The following is a 14953-nucleotide window of genomic DNA, read 5'->3' as shown; positions in this document are numbered from 1 at the left end:
AGGAAATTCAAGTGGAGTGAAGACTACCAGATTCATTTTATGAACTCAGCATTATCCTAATTCCAAAATAAGATAAAGACACTACAAAAAAAGAAAATTATAGGCCAATAACCCTGATGAACATAGACGATAAAATCCTCAACAAAATATTTGCAAATCGGATCCAGCAGCACATTAAAAATATCATACACCACGATCAAGTGGGATTTGTTCCTGGTATGCAAGGTTGGCACAATATCTGCAAATCAATAAATGCGATACAGCACATAAACAAAATGAAGAATAAATATCACATGATCATATCAATAGATGCAGAAAAGACATTTGATAAAATCCACCCATTTATAAATTAAAATACAAACAAACCTCTCAGCCAAGTGGGAATAGAGAGATCATACCTCAACATAATAAAGGCCATATATGACAAACCTACTGCCAACAGTATACTCAATGGGTCAAAACTAAAAGTATTCCCTTAAGATTGGGAATAAGACAAGGATGGCTATACACTTTCACCATTCTTATTGAACATAGTCCTGGACTTCCTAACCACAGCAATGAGAAATAAAATTTATATTTTATTTATATATCAGAAATTAATGAAATAGAAAATAAAGCCCTAGCTGATTTAGCTTAGTGGATGGAGTGTTGGCCTATGAACTGAAGGGTCCCAGGTTTGATTCCGGTCAAGGGCACATGCCCAGTTGCAAGCTCGGTCCCCAGTAGGGGGTGTACAGGAGGCCAAGGATCAGTGACTCTCTTCCATCATTGCTGTTTCCATCTCTCTCTATTTCTCTCTCTCTCTCTCCCTTTCTCTCTGAAATCAATAAAAAAAAATTTTTTTAAAGAAAGAAATAGAAAATAAAAAACCCAAAAGGATGGTAACTAACATCAAAAGTGATTTTTTAAAAATATATTTTTATTGATTTCAGAGAGGAAGAGAGAGGGATAGAGAGATAGAAACATCAATGATGAGAGAGAATCATTGATCGGCTGCCTCCTGCATGCCCCCTACTGGGGATCAAGCCCACAACCCAGGCATGTGCCCTTGGTCAGAATCGAACCTGGGACCCTTCAGTCCGCAGGCAGACGCTCTATCCATTGAGCCAAACCAGCTAGGGCGATTTTTTTTTAAATATAAAATTAAGACAAACTTCTGAATGAATAAAGGAAAACAATGTACAAATTTACAGTATTATGAATTAAAATGGGGAACCAATTACAAATACGGTAAAAACTTTAAATTACAAAGGCCTTCCTGTATTAAATATTTAGTTGGTCTCTTGGAAATTTTTCTAAATATTTTTATGATCATGACACTGTCTTAATGAGTATGTAATTCAATGAAGCACAATGTTAAACAGGATAACAAATGTGGAAGTGCTGAGCAAGCCATAACATGCCAAGAAATTCCACTAATTTCTATTATTTGTATTTATGAAACAGTGTGACCTATTAAATCACTTTGCTATTTTCTATCTAAAGTAAAGACTGTTGAAGGGCTCAAAAATGATTATTTCAAATTCCCACCTGCATCTAAGGTATTTTTTTCTTTCTTTCCCTCTTGTTATGTACAGTACTTGTTATGAACTTGGTAAACTACAATGCTGTTAGAGCAGTGGTTATCAACCTGTGGGTCGCGACCCCTTTGGCGGTCGAACGAACCTTTCACAGGGGTCGCCTAAGACCATCCTGCATATCAGATATTCACATTACGATCCATAACAGTAGCAACATTACAGTTATGAAGTAGCACTAAAATAATTTTATGGTTGGGTCACAACATGAGGAACTGTATTTAAAGGGCCAGAAGGTTGAGAACCACTGTGTAAGAGGAAATATAAGAAGTTGATTATTGATAAAATGGCAATGTTTCAAAGGGCTTTTGTTTGTCTAGTTAGAAAAATAAATGTAATTTGCAGGTTGATCATTTTGGGTTTGCAGAAAAAACTTTGAGTATTACTATAAACAAGAAAAAACTTTACAGTAAATTAGGAGTGTCTTCACTCCATTTTAAGAAAGCAAATCTGCAGCACAAAGATCTCAAAAACTCTATTAAGATCAGAAACAGAACTGAAAACAGTGATCTAGCTATCAAAGTCATAATGTCCCTTTTGTATCTCTCTGTTTTTTTTTTTTTTTTTTCCAATACAAACACTGATCTAAACAACTTCTGTAATCAGTGATGTGTATAATGGAAAAACCCTCTTTGAAAACCTTGCCATGTATAGGCTATATTAAAATATATTAAAAGAAATGGGATCTGATAAGGTTCCACTTTAAAAACAAATGCCCAGGAAGCACACGAGAAAAGGCAAGGCTTAGATCATACCCTGATGGCCATTGCTAACTCTAACATTGGACAAAAATATTTTCAAATTTTAAGATAATATTCCAAATACCTGAATTTTAGTGTCCTCCTGTTGATCTGTCATTTCATAAGAAAATCTAGCTACCAAAAGCCAGTTCTAAAATATATAAAGTATTCTCATTTTTCCTTGGAATGAGATAAGATCTTCATTAAAAGATGTAGAATTTACAAGTTTGTCTTGAATTGAACAAAAATCCTCACCTTTTCCATGTTAGGAAGACATCATCAATTTTATCGGTTTACAGAAAGAAGAAATGCTATCTTATAATTGAAACTTTCTTCAGAAATGTCAGTGCAAGGAGACTTAGGGGTAAAATTTAAATTCTTAGAAACAATGAAAAATAATTTTCATTCACAACAAAAAATATAAAATTTGTACTATCTACCACAACTCTAGTTTACAGAATGCTTCTTCCAATCCTCAAACAGAGCTACATTCTGAGGATTAAAGATTATTTCCCAGAATGACCACTCCCACAGGAATGTGGAGATACAGGTTAGGCAGCCATCAGGAAGCTGGCTCTTTCTGCACATTGTTTAGCAGCCAAAAAGGATGCCAAACTTCTGAAAAAGCAGCCAAAACAGATTCCTTTTTATGGTGTGATAGCACTTTGTTCAAAAAACTGTTCTCTTCTTTACAGGCAATGTCTCAGAGAGATAGGGGGTTCTAATCAATAAACCAGCTCCTGGCTGTGTATTTCACTCTCGGAAAGTAAAATCAGTCACTGAGAGTTCTGGAAACAACATGATCAAAGGCTGTAAAGAACTTTCATTTGTTGGCACCTTCTATTCCTGAATCTCTCTGAGATGAAACTTTAAAGCCAAGGTCCCTATTCTTAGAATCACAACACCCCTAAGGTTGCCAAGAGTTTTGCTACCCCGAGTTAGTCTATTTTCCTAAGGTACTTTTTTTTTTCCACGAGTCTCATCAACAGCAACCTCTCCAAAGTCTTAAAATAGATTTTAAACTTTGTGAGGCTTTCCTGTGTAATTCAGGTTCAAAATGTTTGTTCCTCTATAGGAATAAGTCTTGCTTAATCACTTTTATTGTTCCTGGCCACATTTCTTGGTTTAAGACACTTTGTAACAGGAAAGGACACAATGGCACATAAACTAACATAACTTAATGTAGCAAACACCAAGAAGCAAAGATTAAAAGCCTAGATCCTTCAAGCACAGTTACATAAGCAACAATAAATTAATGTTTCCACAAATATGATATTCCGATCATGTGAAAAAATGTAGAAAATGTGTTTTTAACTGCATTGAAGATATTTTTTACATGTGCTAATTAAGCCCATATCTAGTCTAAGACAGGAATTGGGTTCCTGACACCAAGAAACCATTTGACATTTAAAGATAAAATCCCTGAGAGAGCCTCTCAGCCAAGAAGTTGGGTAGGCAGTGACATATCACCACCACCATCATCTTTGTTGCTATCATTATCACTATCAGCATCAAATATTCATGGCTTTGCACTGCTGGAATACACAATATATCCCAGAGGGTATACTCAATGGTAAATGTTTCCCATATGGCATCTCTCCTACTTTGAAATATACAAAATTAGTAATTTTTACATGTGATTTATTTAAAAAGAAATTTTTAATACAGTGAGACCATGTTTAATTTTAAGTATAGAAATATGAAATCTATGAAAGTTTGAAAAGCAGGTTCTCTGCACTACTTCATCTAACAACTTTTTATTCCTATTTAATAGAAATATGAGGGGACATTCTAAGTACTTCAGAAAAGAAAGTGTTTTCAAGTACTTATATCTATAATTTTATTAACTTGCCTATTTATTCAAGCTGTTTAAGAATGTGCTGTATTTGATTAGTCCATCTGAAGTGTGTGCTTAATAGTAATTTACAGTATTTCTTTAATTTTCTGAAATTTATATATATTTCCCCACTATATGTTAGTGATAATGTCATGATTTGATTATATACTATCTAGATTATAAGCTTTCTTTGACATATTCTCCCATTTATAACTATCATAGACAATAAATTGGATTGAAGGCAACTCAGAAGTTCTTTCACAAAGCAGTGTGTTTGCAGCATCCTGAGCCCTCGCTTCTTTTTCAAATAAATGGACTAGCAGCTTCTCCTTCAAAGGCCAAAAGTCAACATAAGTCCATCATGCCTCTTCACCAAACTGAAGAAGAAATATATTTTATAATTTTCATGAGGGGAGAAAAGACATGAAAAGGCTACAATGCCAATGTTGGTTGCTGTGGAGGGGGCATATATCATGATCACAGACAGCACAATATTCTAAACTCCTCCTGGCTACCAGCTTGAGGGTGGCTGGGAGTGGGGTGGTAGTGTGAGGACAAGAAGAACTCACACAGACCACCCACTATCATGTGAATGATATTACTCAACATCTTAGAAGACTTGCAACTTAATTAGATTCCACTAGTATTTTCCAGTAATTTTTACATATTTGTCAGTAAACATATGACAGTCACCTACTATTTCACAAGCTACAGATAAAAAATTTAGGTGAATATAACAGTCTACCTCAAAATTACTCCCAGAGAAATAAGTCAATTTCAAGAGTTCAATTCCAAGAAGACATGTTTTAACTAAACCCAATATTCAGAACAGCAGTTAAAGACTTTAGAATTGAGTAAACAAGATGGCCGCCTCCTGGTCACTTTAAAACTTGCCCGATGTTACTATTTTATGTTCATGAAATCAATGTAATAGGTGCCAAAATAATGATATGTGTATATATGTCCCTGGCTTTCAAAGCGTTTAGAGGATGTACATACATCTTTTATATGCCCTGATACAATACCTCTGAAAAGAGATAAATTTTCTTAATTTTCTCCTTTTAGTTAGCAATTCCTTTAAAGATTCATGACTCAGTCCTGGCCAGGTAACTCAGTTGGTTGTGGGTTCAATTCCTGGTCAGGGCACATATCTAAGTCATGGGTTCTATCCCTAGTTGGGGCATATACTGGAGGCAACCAATCAATTTTCTCTCTCTGTCTCTCTCCCTAACATATCCTCGGGTAAGGATTAAAAAAAATAAATAAATAAAATATAAAAAGTCATGACTCAACATTAGGGAATATGTCTTAAAATGCGGTAATATTAAAGTAGATGTGTCGGGGAAAAAGGGGACATATGTAAAACTTTAGACAATGAAAAAATAAAGTAGATGTGAGCTATCCACGTAACCTGTAAAAATTCTTATGAGTTTATTTGAGCCAAACTGATTAACAATTGCCAGGAAGCAAAAGTTCAATGGACTGAGAAAATGCTTCAAAGTATGGCAGTTTTGCACCTTATTTAAATACCAGAGGCCTGGTGCATGGATTCGTGGTGGGGTCCCTTGGCCTGGCCCATGAAGATCGCCGAAACTGGCTCTCCGACATCCCCCGAGGGGTCCCGGATTGCGAGAGGATGCAGGCCAGGCCGAGGGACCCCACTGGTGCATGATTGGGGCTGGGGAGGGACTGGAAGAGGGCTCCAGGGTGTGTCTAGCCCATCTCGCCCAGTCCCAATCAGCCGGACCCCAGAGCAAGTTAACCTACAGGTTGGAGCATCTGACCCCTGGTGGTCAGTGTGCATCATTCAGTGTGCATCATAGCAACTGGTCAAAAAGTCAAATGGTTGGACACTTAGCATATTAGACTTTTATTATATAGGACTAGAAGCCCGGTGCACAAAAATTTGTGCACTGGTGGTGGGGGGTGGGGGGGCAGCCCTCAGCCCAACCTGTGCCCTCTCACAGTCTGGGATCCTGCTGGCTTAGGACTGCTACCCTGGTGGCAGTTGGCACGCCCAATCCCGCGGTGTCTGCCCCGTCTCCCCCAGTTGCAGATGGCAGGCCCGGATTTAGAGCTGGGTCGGGCGGCCACTCATAGTGCAGCCGCCTGCCCCCCCCCACCCTGCCTCACACATGACAGGCCCGGATCCCACGCTGGGGTGGGCAGATGCTCAGGATCGCACTGCCGCCTGCCCTGGGCCACACATGGCAGGCCCGGATCCCGTGCTGGGGCAGGCCGGCGGCTCAGGATCTCACTGCCGCCTGCCCCAGGCGGGGCGGCGAAGTGGGATTTGCCTGCAGTATGCAAATTAGCCGCCATCTTTGTTTGCTGTTAATTTGCATATTGTGTTAATTAGCCCATGGGAGGCATAGTGAGGGTACGGTCAATTACCATGTTTGTCTATTATTAGATAGGATTATAATCGGAGGAGACATAAGAGGTAATATAAAATCCACTGGTGATAGATTAAAGAGGCTGGAGAAAGCAAAGCAAAACTTGGAAACCTCTGGGACTGGATAAAAAATAAAAGGAATAAACACATACTTCTTTTACACAGGATAGTTAAAAGTTAACAACTAACATGATAACAATAATAATGAGGAGTTTTGTGGTCTCTGCACTGGTGGAAAATTGTGCCCCGAGAAGTCTGAAAAAGGAAATTACCTTGACATTCCAAAGGTATATTATCATTGATGCAAAAAGACAACAGACAGGCTCAGTTAAGGTAAAGACTGACCTTTGTGAAGGAAGACACTGGCCTAGCACTGACTACCCACCATGACTCACTTGTAGCTAGGAAGTTATAATTTCAGACCATCCTATGCTGTTATTTCAGGTCTGAGTTTGTAAGGCCCGCCCTGCTGGCCTCCTCTGAGCTTGTCAGTCTTAGTATGTGGCCCCTTTTTTGTCCATGGAGTAAAGAAAAACAAAACAAAATACAAATGACCTATATAAGTGAGAGAAAAGATAGAGGCAAATAAGAAATTAAACAATTACAGACAGAAAATAACATTTAAAGAGTTGGGTGCTTTAAGGTCCCATTGGTAGGGGCAAAAATAGAATATTATGGACTAGCTTTGGTTATGGGAACTATTAATCATGCTCTGTTAACCATTATTGCCTTGTGTTATTAAAGAAAGGACATTCTGGCCTGGATGGGAGTTGTATGTCCCTGGAAGTCAACCTTGGAACCATTCTCATTCAAGAACTGCCTATTATCATGGAAAAATTAACAACCTTGTTGCCCATGCCTGTGATCCCTACTTCCCCATGTAATCCTTGTCCTACCCTATATAAGCAGCTGGCTTATGAGGGGCCCTGCTGCTCTCCCATACTGCTAGCAGTATTGGAATAAACGCTCATATATGATTCAATCCTGTTTCTGCTTAATTGGCTAAGTAGTGACAGGCAGCACGGATTCATTGATTGTCTGGTTACACCTTTACTTCTTTATCACTTTCAATTACCCAGGAATTCATCATAAAACTCTGTTTACTATATACCTACCATACATCTCCTCTTCAGCCATCATCAGTTTCAACGACTTTTCTCTGTTCTTGCCCTAAAGAATCTGAGAACCATATTCCAATATGTTCTTTCTACCATTCTACCTGAACTAGGCTCAACATTAAAATCATACAGGAACCAATTTTATTAATGTTTTTAAAGCATAATATAAATTTTGAAATTAGATTACCTATTGTTTGTAGAATTTTATATTTTCTATTATCCCAGAAGAAAAATGTCATTTATACCCAAAAGTTTCTCAGTGCATATGGACTTAATGCAAAGCTAAATCTATTTACGAACATGCAGAACTGTTAGAGGTGAAAATGTCACAGCAAAACGGGAATAGGTAAATAAAGTAACAGATCAATATTCCCTTGGGACATTTCCCCTATACGAATTGGGATTAGAGGACGGATGTTTTAGGGAGATGGTGAACCAAAATCTATAGACACCACTGTGCCAGCTCCATCAGGCAATTCCAAGGTAATTAACATTCTGCTATAGTCGAAATAGGTTCTTATGCAAGAAAACTCAAATTAGTTTCTAGTTAGATAAACCAGAAAGCAGGAGAAATAAAAGTTCAATATGTAAGCTTCTAGATTATCCTAATAGGGTCTTCTTTAAGAAGAAAAAGAAACCCTAAAAAATATGAACAATAAAATGGCAATAAATATATTTGTCAGCAACTGAATCTAAAAATCAAAATAAATGAACAAGCAAAACTTATAGATACAGAGAACATTTTGATGGCTGCTAGATGGGAAGAGGTTGGAAAGATGGGTGAAAAGGGTGAAGGGAATAAGAAGTACAAACTGGTCCGAACTGATTTGGCTCAGTGGATGGAGCGTCGGCCTGCGGACAGAAGGATCCCAGGTTTGATTTCGGTCAAGGGCATGTACCTTGGTTGCAGGCACATTCCCAGTGGGGAGTGTGCAGGAGGCAGCTGATCGATGTTTCTCTCTCATCGATGTTTCTAACTCTCTATCCCTCTCCCTTCCTCTCTGTAAAAAATCAATAAAATATATTTTAAAAAAAGAGAAGTACAAACTGGTTGTTACAGCTAATAACTATGTATGGTGTCAGATAGGTCAGATTTATTGGGATGAAAACTTAGTAAGTTATGTGGGTGTACAACTGAAACTAATATAATATTATATGTCAACTGTAATTGAAAAATAATAAATGATTAAAAATATATAAATAAATAAATAATAGTATAGGCTTTTGACATTTAAAAAATAAATTTGGGGGCATAAAAAAACATGTTAAGTGGAAATTATTGCAAACCATTATGTACAACGTGACACTAATATTGTTTTTAAAGCACTAAACAATAGCACATATTATTTATGGAAACGTACATGCTATGTGGAAAAAGTACAAAATATATTTGGGAATAATACACACCAAGTAGGACAGCATTTACCTTTGGGGAAGGAAGAAGATGGGTAAGATTAAGGGCAGAATCTTGCCTGTATCTGATATTTGATTTCATTGAAAGGGTGAGAGGAAGAGACCAAGTCTTCATTTATCACTATTTAGTGATACACTTTTATGCTCAGACCTGCCAATTTTATTCCTACTTTAAAGTAAAATTAGCTTTATTTGATTACACAAAAATTAGTGATCCATAATCTATAAAAAAGACTGGGTACAAGTTATACCTTGATAAAGTTGGTTTAATAAAAACTGGAGGCAGGCTCTTTCTATCCAGTGCCAAATCATGGGCATTTTTTGGGACAAGTGGTACAAGTGAAAGGCGTTTTTAGAGGTAAAATAGGCAGGTTTAGAAAATTTTAGGAATTAAAGGGTCCATGGAAAAAGCACAGGGCTACAGAGCTGCAAAGGGTACATTTCCATAAGACAAGGGAGCTGGAAGCCGCAGAAGTTACATTTCCATAAGATAAGGGAACTGGGGGTAGCAAAAGGTACACATTTACAAACTAGAGGGAATAGGAGAATAATAGGGGAGAAGGAGGGAACCTCACATATTTCACGTGAGACTTGAGTTCAGGAGTTGCTATAGTGACCAAATCAAAGGGGGATAGTGACCAATCAGAAGGGATACTGAGGCACAAAAAACCCTGCAGCCTTTATAAACCATGGAAAAAGGGACTTGGTGGGACTCTTTTCCCTCCCCACATGGGAGTCTGTGCTTGTTTCTCAATAAACTTCCACCTTTGCTATACCATCTTTCGTTCGCGGTTTCATTCTTTGACTCCACCAGACAAAGAGCCCGGGAACCATCCTGCCCAGAGAGACACCATGTGTTTCCAGTCCAAATTTCCCATTTCACAAGCACCATAAGACCAGGAGCAAGAGAAAGCCCCACCATAAGAAACAAAAATATGACCTGGGACACCCTGCTGCCCACACTAAGATTGGCCCTTGCCCATACACACAGTCCATGTGTGTGGGGTGGTAACAAGAAGTATCAAACCTTGAGGCTGGATGTGGGCAAACTTCTCCTGGGGCTCAAGAGTAGTACTTACAAAACAAGGATTATTGATCTTCTCTACGATGCATCCAATAATGAACTGGTCCATACCAACCCCCGAGTAAAGAACTGCATTGTGCTCATTGAACGCACACTGTACCTACAGTGGTATGAGTCCCACTAGGCACTGCCCCTGCGCCACAAGAAGGGGGTCAAGCTGACTCCTGAAGAGGAAGAGATTTTAAACAAAAAATGATCAGAGAAAATTCAGAAGAAATATGATGAAAGGAAAAAGTATGCCAAAATCAGCAGTCTTCCAGAGGAGCAGTTCCAGCAGGGCAAGCTTCTTGCAAGCATTGCTCCAAGACCAGGCCAACATGTCCAAGCAGATGGTTATGTGCTAGAGGGCAAAGAGTTGGAGTTCTATGTGAGGAAAATCAAGGCCCAGAAAGTCAAATAAATCCTCTTCCCTCCTATATTAGCTCCTGTAATGAAGATGTTTTATTCTTAAAAACAAAACAAAAACTGATGACAAGATAAGAAACTCCAAATTTTTAAAAAATATATATATTTTATTGATTTTTTACAGAGAGGAAGGGAGAGGGATAGAGAGTTAGAAACATCGATCAGCTGCCTCCTGCACACCCCCCACTGGAGATGCGCCTGCAACCAAGGTACATGCCCTTGACTGGAATCGAACCTAGGACCCTTCAGTCCTCAGGCCGATGCTCTATCCACTGAGCCAAACCAGTTAGGGCTAACCTCCAAATTTTTAAAAAAGCAATTAACTACTGGGAAGTTGCTATTAGAGTAGAATGAAGCTTTTTGTGTGTGTGATAATATAAAGATCCCAGGTGTGAATGGAAGGGTGGGAGATTTGAAAAAAATGACATTAATATCCGTTAAGTCAAAATTATTGCAAATGGTTATGTGCAGTGTGACATTTATGTATGTTTTAAAAGCACTAAATAATATCATATTGTTAAACTGGAATGGTGGGAACTTGAGCACCTATTTCATTGTTTTCTATAAATTTGGAATATTTCATAATTTATATTTTTAAACTAAATTTTAAACAAGGAAAATAGACAGGGTAGAGTTAATAAAAATAGCTAATGTCCTTTCAGATTGGTGTTTCAGTTTCTTAGGATATAGTCCTAGAAGTGGGATTACTGGGTCAAATGGGAGTTCCATTTTTAATTTTTTTTAGGAAACTCCATACTGTTTTCCACAGTGACTGCACCAGTCTGCATTCCCACCAGCAGCGTACAGGGTTCCCTTTTCTCCACATCCTTGCCAACACTTGTCATTTGTAGATTTGTTGATGATAGCCATTCTGACAAGTGTGAGGTGATACCTCATTGTCATTTTAATTTGCATCTTTTGGATATTAGTGACTTTGAGCATTTTTTCATATGTCTCTTGACCTTCTGTATGTTCATAGCAGCACAATATACAATAGCTAAGATTTGGAAACAGCCCAAGTGCCCATCAGCAGATGAGTGGATAAAAAAGCTGCAGTACATTTACACAATGCAATACAATGCAGCAGTGTTTAAAAAGATAGAACTCTTACCATTTGCATCAGCATGGACGGACCTGGAGAGCATTATGCTAAGCGAAATAAGCCAGTCAGAGAAAGATAAATATCACATGATCTCACTCATATGTGGAATCTACTGAATAAGATTCAGAGACATTGAAGCATGGAACAGACTGATGAATTTCAGAGGGAAGGTAGGGGTGGGTGGGGAGAGATTAACTGGGGAATTTATATGCATATATGCATAGCCCATAGACACAGACAATAGTGTGGTGAAGGCCTGGGAGGGGTGGGTAAAGGGTGGAGGGGGGTCAATGGGAAAAGAAACAACAACAATAAAGGGGACTGCAAAGAGAGCAGAGCAACAGAAGATCCCTAATTCCCAGTGGTCAACTCTCCCTCCCAAAAGAACCCAAAAAACCCACTAAAAATTAACTGACATTATCTATCATAATTTAATGCAATACCTGGTTTATTGGGAATTTTGCATTTTAAGGCTTAGCATATTTGTTGCATAGCACAAACCTTGCTAATCAGGTGCTACCTTTTGCATATGAAGATAATGCAACTGACACCAGTGGAGTGAGGGCTATGCTCAGGCTTGAACTTTGGAACCTTGTTTTTAGAATACAGATAGATTTGATAAAAGAGCTACCCTCTCTCTCATAATGACCCAAATGTGAGTCAAGGATTTAGAAGACAAGGAGCCAAAATCTAGCCAAAGTCTAAAAATGGTTGCTTTTCTTAACCTCAGGGCTATTCAAGGGCATTCATATGTTACACTGTATTGTCTATAATTAGAGCATCAATACAGACCACTGATCCATTCGCAGCAAACACTGAACTAATTTAACGGTCTATAAAGACAGCAAACTTCCTGTCTTGCTGGATTTGCTCACTGTTCCTTCTGAACTTTCTCAGGTGACCTAAATTGAACAAGCTCAGTGAGTACCAGGTAGCAAATACAATGGTATGAATACGCCCAAAGCCCATTAAAGCCCCAATTTGTTCCAAAGCTCATGTTCTTTTTTTACTTCCTTTCATCTTCCTCCTCCAAAATCTACATCAGTACCTGAAAACAATATACCAACAACCTTCCAAGCAGAAAAGAGACAAAAAGTAGCCCAGCCAGTGTGACACAGTGGTTGAAAGTCATCCAATGCACCAAGAGGTCACTGGTTTGAGGACATATGTCTGGGTTGTGCTCAATTTCCGGTGGGGGGCATGCAGGAGGCAGCCAATCGATGTTTCTCTCTCATTGATGTTTCTCTCTCTCTCCCTCTCCTTTCCTGTCTTTCTAAAATCAATAAAAACATTTTTAAAAGAGACAAAAAGTGTGGGGGAGCACAGGAGACTTGGTTGAAAAGTCTGTAAGGAGGAAACTCCAAAAGGTCAGGGGCCTTAGATGGACCTTGCTGAAGGCGGCAGCTCCTGCCATGACTTTTCCAAACAAGCTGAGCCCCTGGGTGTTTACCAGAATCTTTAGGTGCCCTTGCTTAAAGGACACTGCAGACACAAATTACTTACCCTACTGATTGTAGCTAAAAGATACACTTTATCTCAAATTGCTGTTATAATAAAAGCTTGAAGAGGCAGGCGATTGAGGCTGTCTGGTTGCTTTAGCCAGGCAATCCCTTAGCTCTCTCTTTCACAGCAAACTTGTGTCAGAGTAAACATTCATCCATCACTCAGGGTCTGCTGGTCAGCCCCCGCAAAAAAGTAGAAACGATACCATATAAATTATTTTTAAAAAGCAAAAACATCTTGTCATATTGACATTCAGAAAATTCTAGGACCAAAAACAGTATTAATGACACTACAAATGTATTATAGAAGATAGTTCTTAAATGATCTTTGTGTGATTTACTTCAAAGGGTGATCAGCAATTGGAAAGAGAAAAAAACCTGACATAAATTAAAGCATATTTTTACTTGAATTTTTCTACAACCTTTGTAGTTAACCTACCTCAAGTTTAAGTAAGTCAGCATCTGCAAATTAACGATGGCCTCAGGAATGACTCTGATACAATTATGATACAGATTAAGAATTTCCAGTGATACAAAGTGGCATAATTCCATTGGAACTTCAACCAGTCTGTTTTTAGATAAATCTACGAGAAAAAGAAAGAATATTTTGTCAATACATCTTCAACATAATCTAATACAATTTTATCAACTACCATACTTTTTCCTTAACATGTTTTAGACTAATCATTATAACCTACACTTAGATCGACATTATCATTTTTTGCACCACTATTTGTATGATGTGTGATCTCCATTTATTAGCATATTAGCCCAAGATATACAATAAAACAAAAATATTTAGACAAAATAGCAGCAGAATAAATGGATGTGTCCTGAGCTTTGTCCTTGAGCAGATAGAATGAGCAACTAAATCGAATAACATCCATCCTGAATTGGCAAAGTAGACACAGCTGATGAGACCATTTGCAGCCAGGAAGGGCAGAGGGTGCCTGGAGAACAGTAAAATCAGGGATCTGGGCTGGAGAGAACTGTGAGACCTCCAAGCCCAGAGGGTCAGAGGGAAACCGCATGGCACCAAGGCCCCATCCCTTGGGACAAGTATAGCGTCTGACTGTGGAAAGTAGGTCCACAGGGCTGCTGGCGGCAGGGGATTCTAGGTCTTGGTCCACAACAACATGAGACTGAGCCCAGAGGGGGCAGCCTGGATGGCTGCCTAGGCTGCGCCGTGCCAGCGGGAGAGGGGCTCACAGAAGCGCAGCTCTTTCTCCTCTTTGTGGTCTTTGCTTTTGTTCACTGAACCTAGTTCATAAGACCTTTCAAATACAGACACTCACCCGTGGGTGAGGTACAGGTAGAGGTGAGGACTTGTGGAGTCTGGGGAGAGGGGAGGGTTGGGGACAGGTGGCCATGAGTCTGGCAATGAGTCATACCTGCTGTGCAGGACCTAAGCAGCCAATTTGTCCTGAAGAGATAGCCCCTCCCTGCAGTCTGCAGGCAACCAAGACTACACCCAGACTACACCCTGAGTGGCACAAAGGATACAAAAAAAAAAATCTAAATAGTCCCTGAGAGTCCACAGGGGCTGGCCTAAAGAGAGGCCTTCAGTCCCAGCAACAGGAAACTGAGAAGCAGCAGACAGTACAGAAGAGTGGGATCTTAATGGGTGGAAAGGAATGACAATTCCCTTTTTTATTTTTATTTCATTTTATTTTATTATTATTTTGTTATACCTATTTCTTCTTTTTTCTTTATTTTCCTTTTTCTTTTCGTATTATTTGTTGATCATTCTATTTTTTTATTTTATCTTTTTAATTAATTT

General features: G+C 38.8%; 1 protein-coding gene and 1 pseudogene across 3 annotated transcripts in view; one reads left to right on the top strand and one right to left on the bottom strand.

Annotated features, from left to right (window-relative positions):
• LRCH1 (leucine rich repeats and calponin homology domain containing 1) overlaps positions 1-14953 on the bottom strand; it is a 237921-nt gene that overhangs the window by 109835 nt on the left and 113133 nt on the right. For all 3 annotated transcript variants that reach the window (XM_070409153.1, XM_070409155.1, XM_070409156.1), the window contains exon 2: positions 13613-13757. In XM_070409153.1, the coding sequence (XP_070265254.1) occupies positions 13613-13757 (145 nt within the window). The remainder of the gene's footprint in view (positions 1-13612; positions 13758-14953) is intronic.
• LOC139005077 (small ribosomal subunit protein eS8 pseudogene) lies at positions 6739-10564 on the top strand (annotated as a pseudogene).

Source organism: Myotis yumanensis, unplaced genomic scaffold (genome assembly GCF_028538775.1).
Source record: "Myotis yumanensis isolate MYYU_CA2020_CCGP unplaced genomic scaffold, mMyoYum1.0.hap1 SCAF_3, whole genome shotgun sequence".
In the NCBI taxonomy this organism is placed as follows: Eukaryota; Metazoa; Chordata; class Mammalia; order Chiroptera; family Vespertilionidae; genus Myotis; species Myotis yumanensis.
The sequence above is the reverse complement of the archived record's forward strand: the minus strand, read 5'-3'. Positions and strand labels throughout refer to the sequence as shown.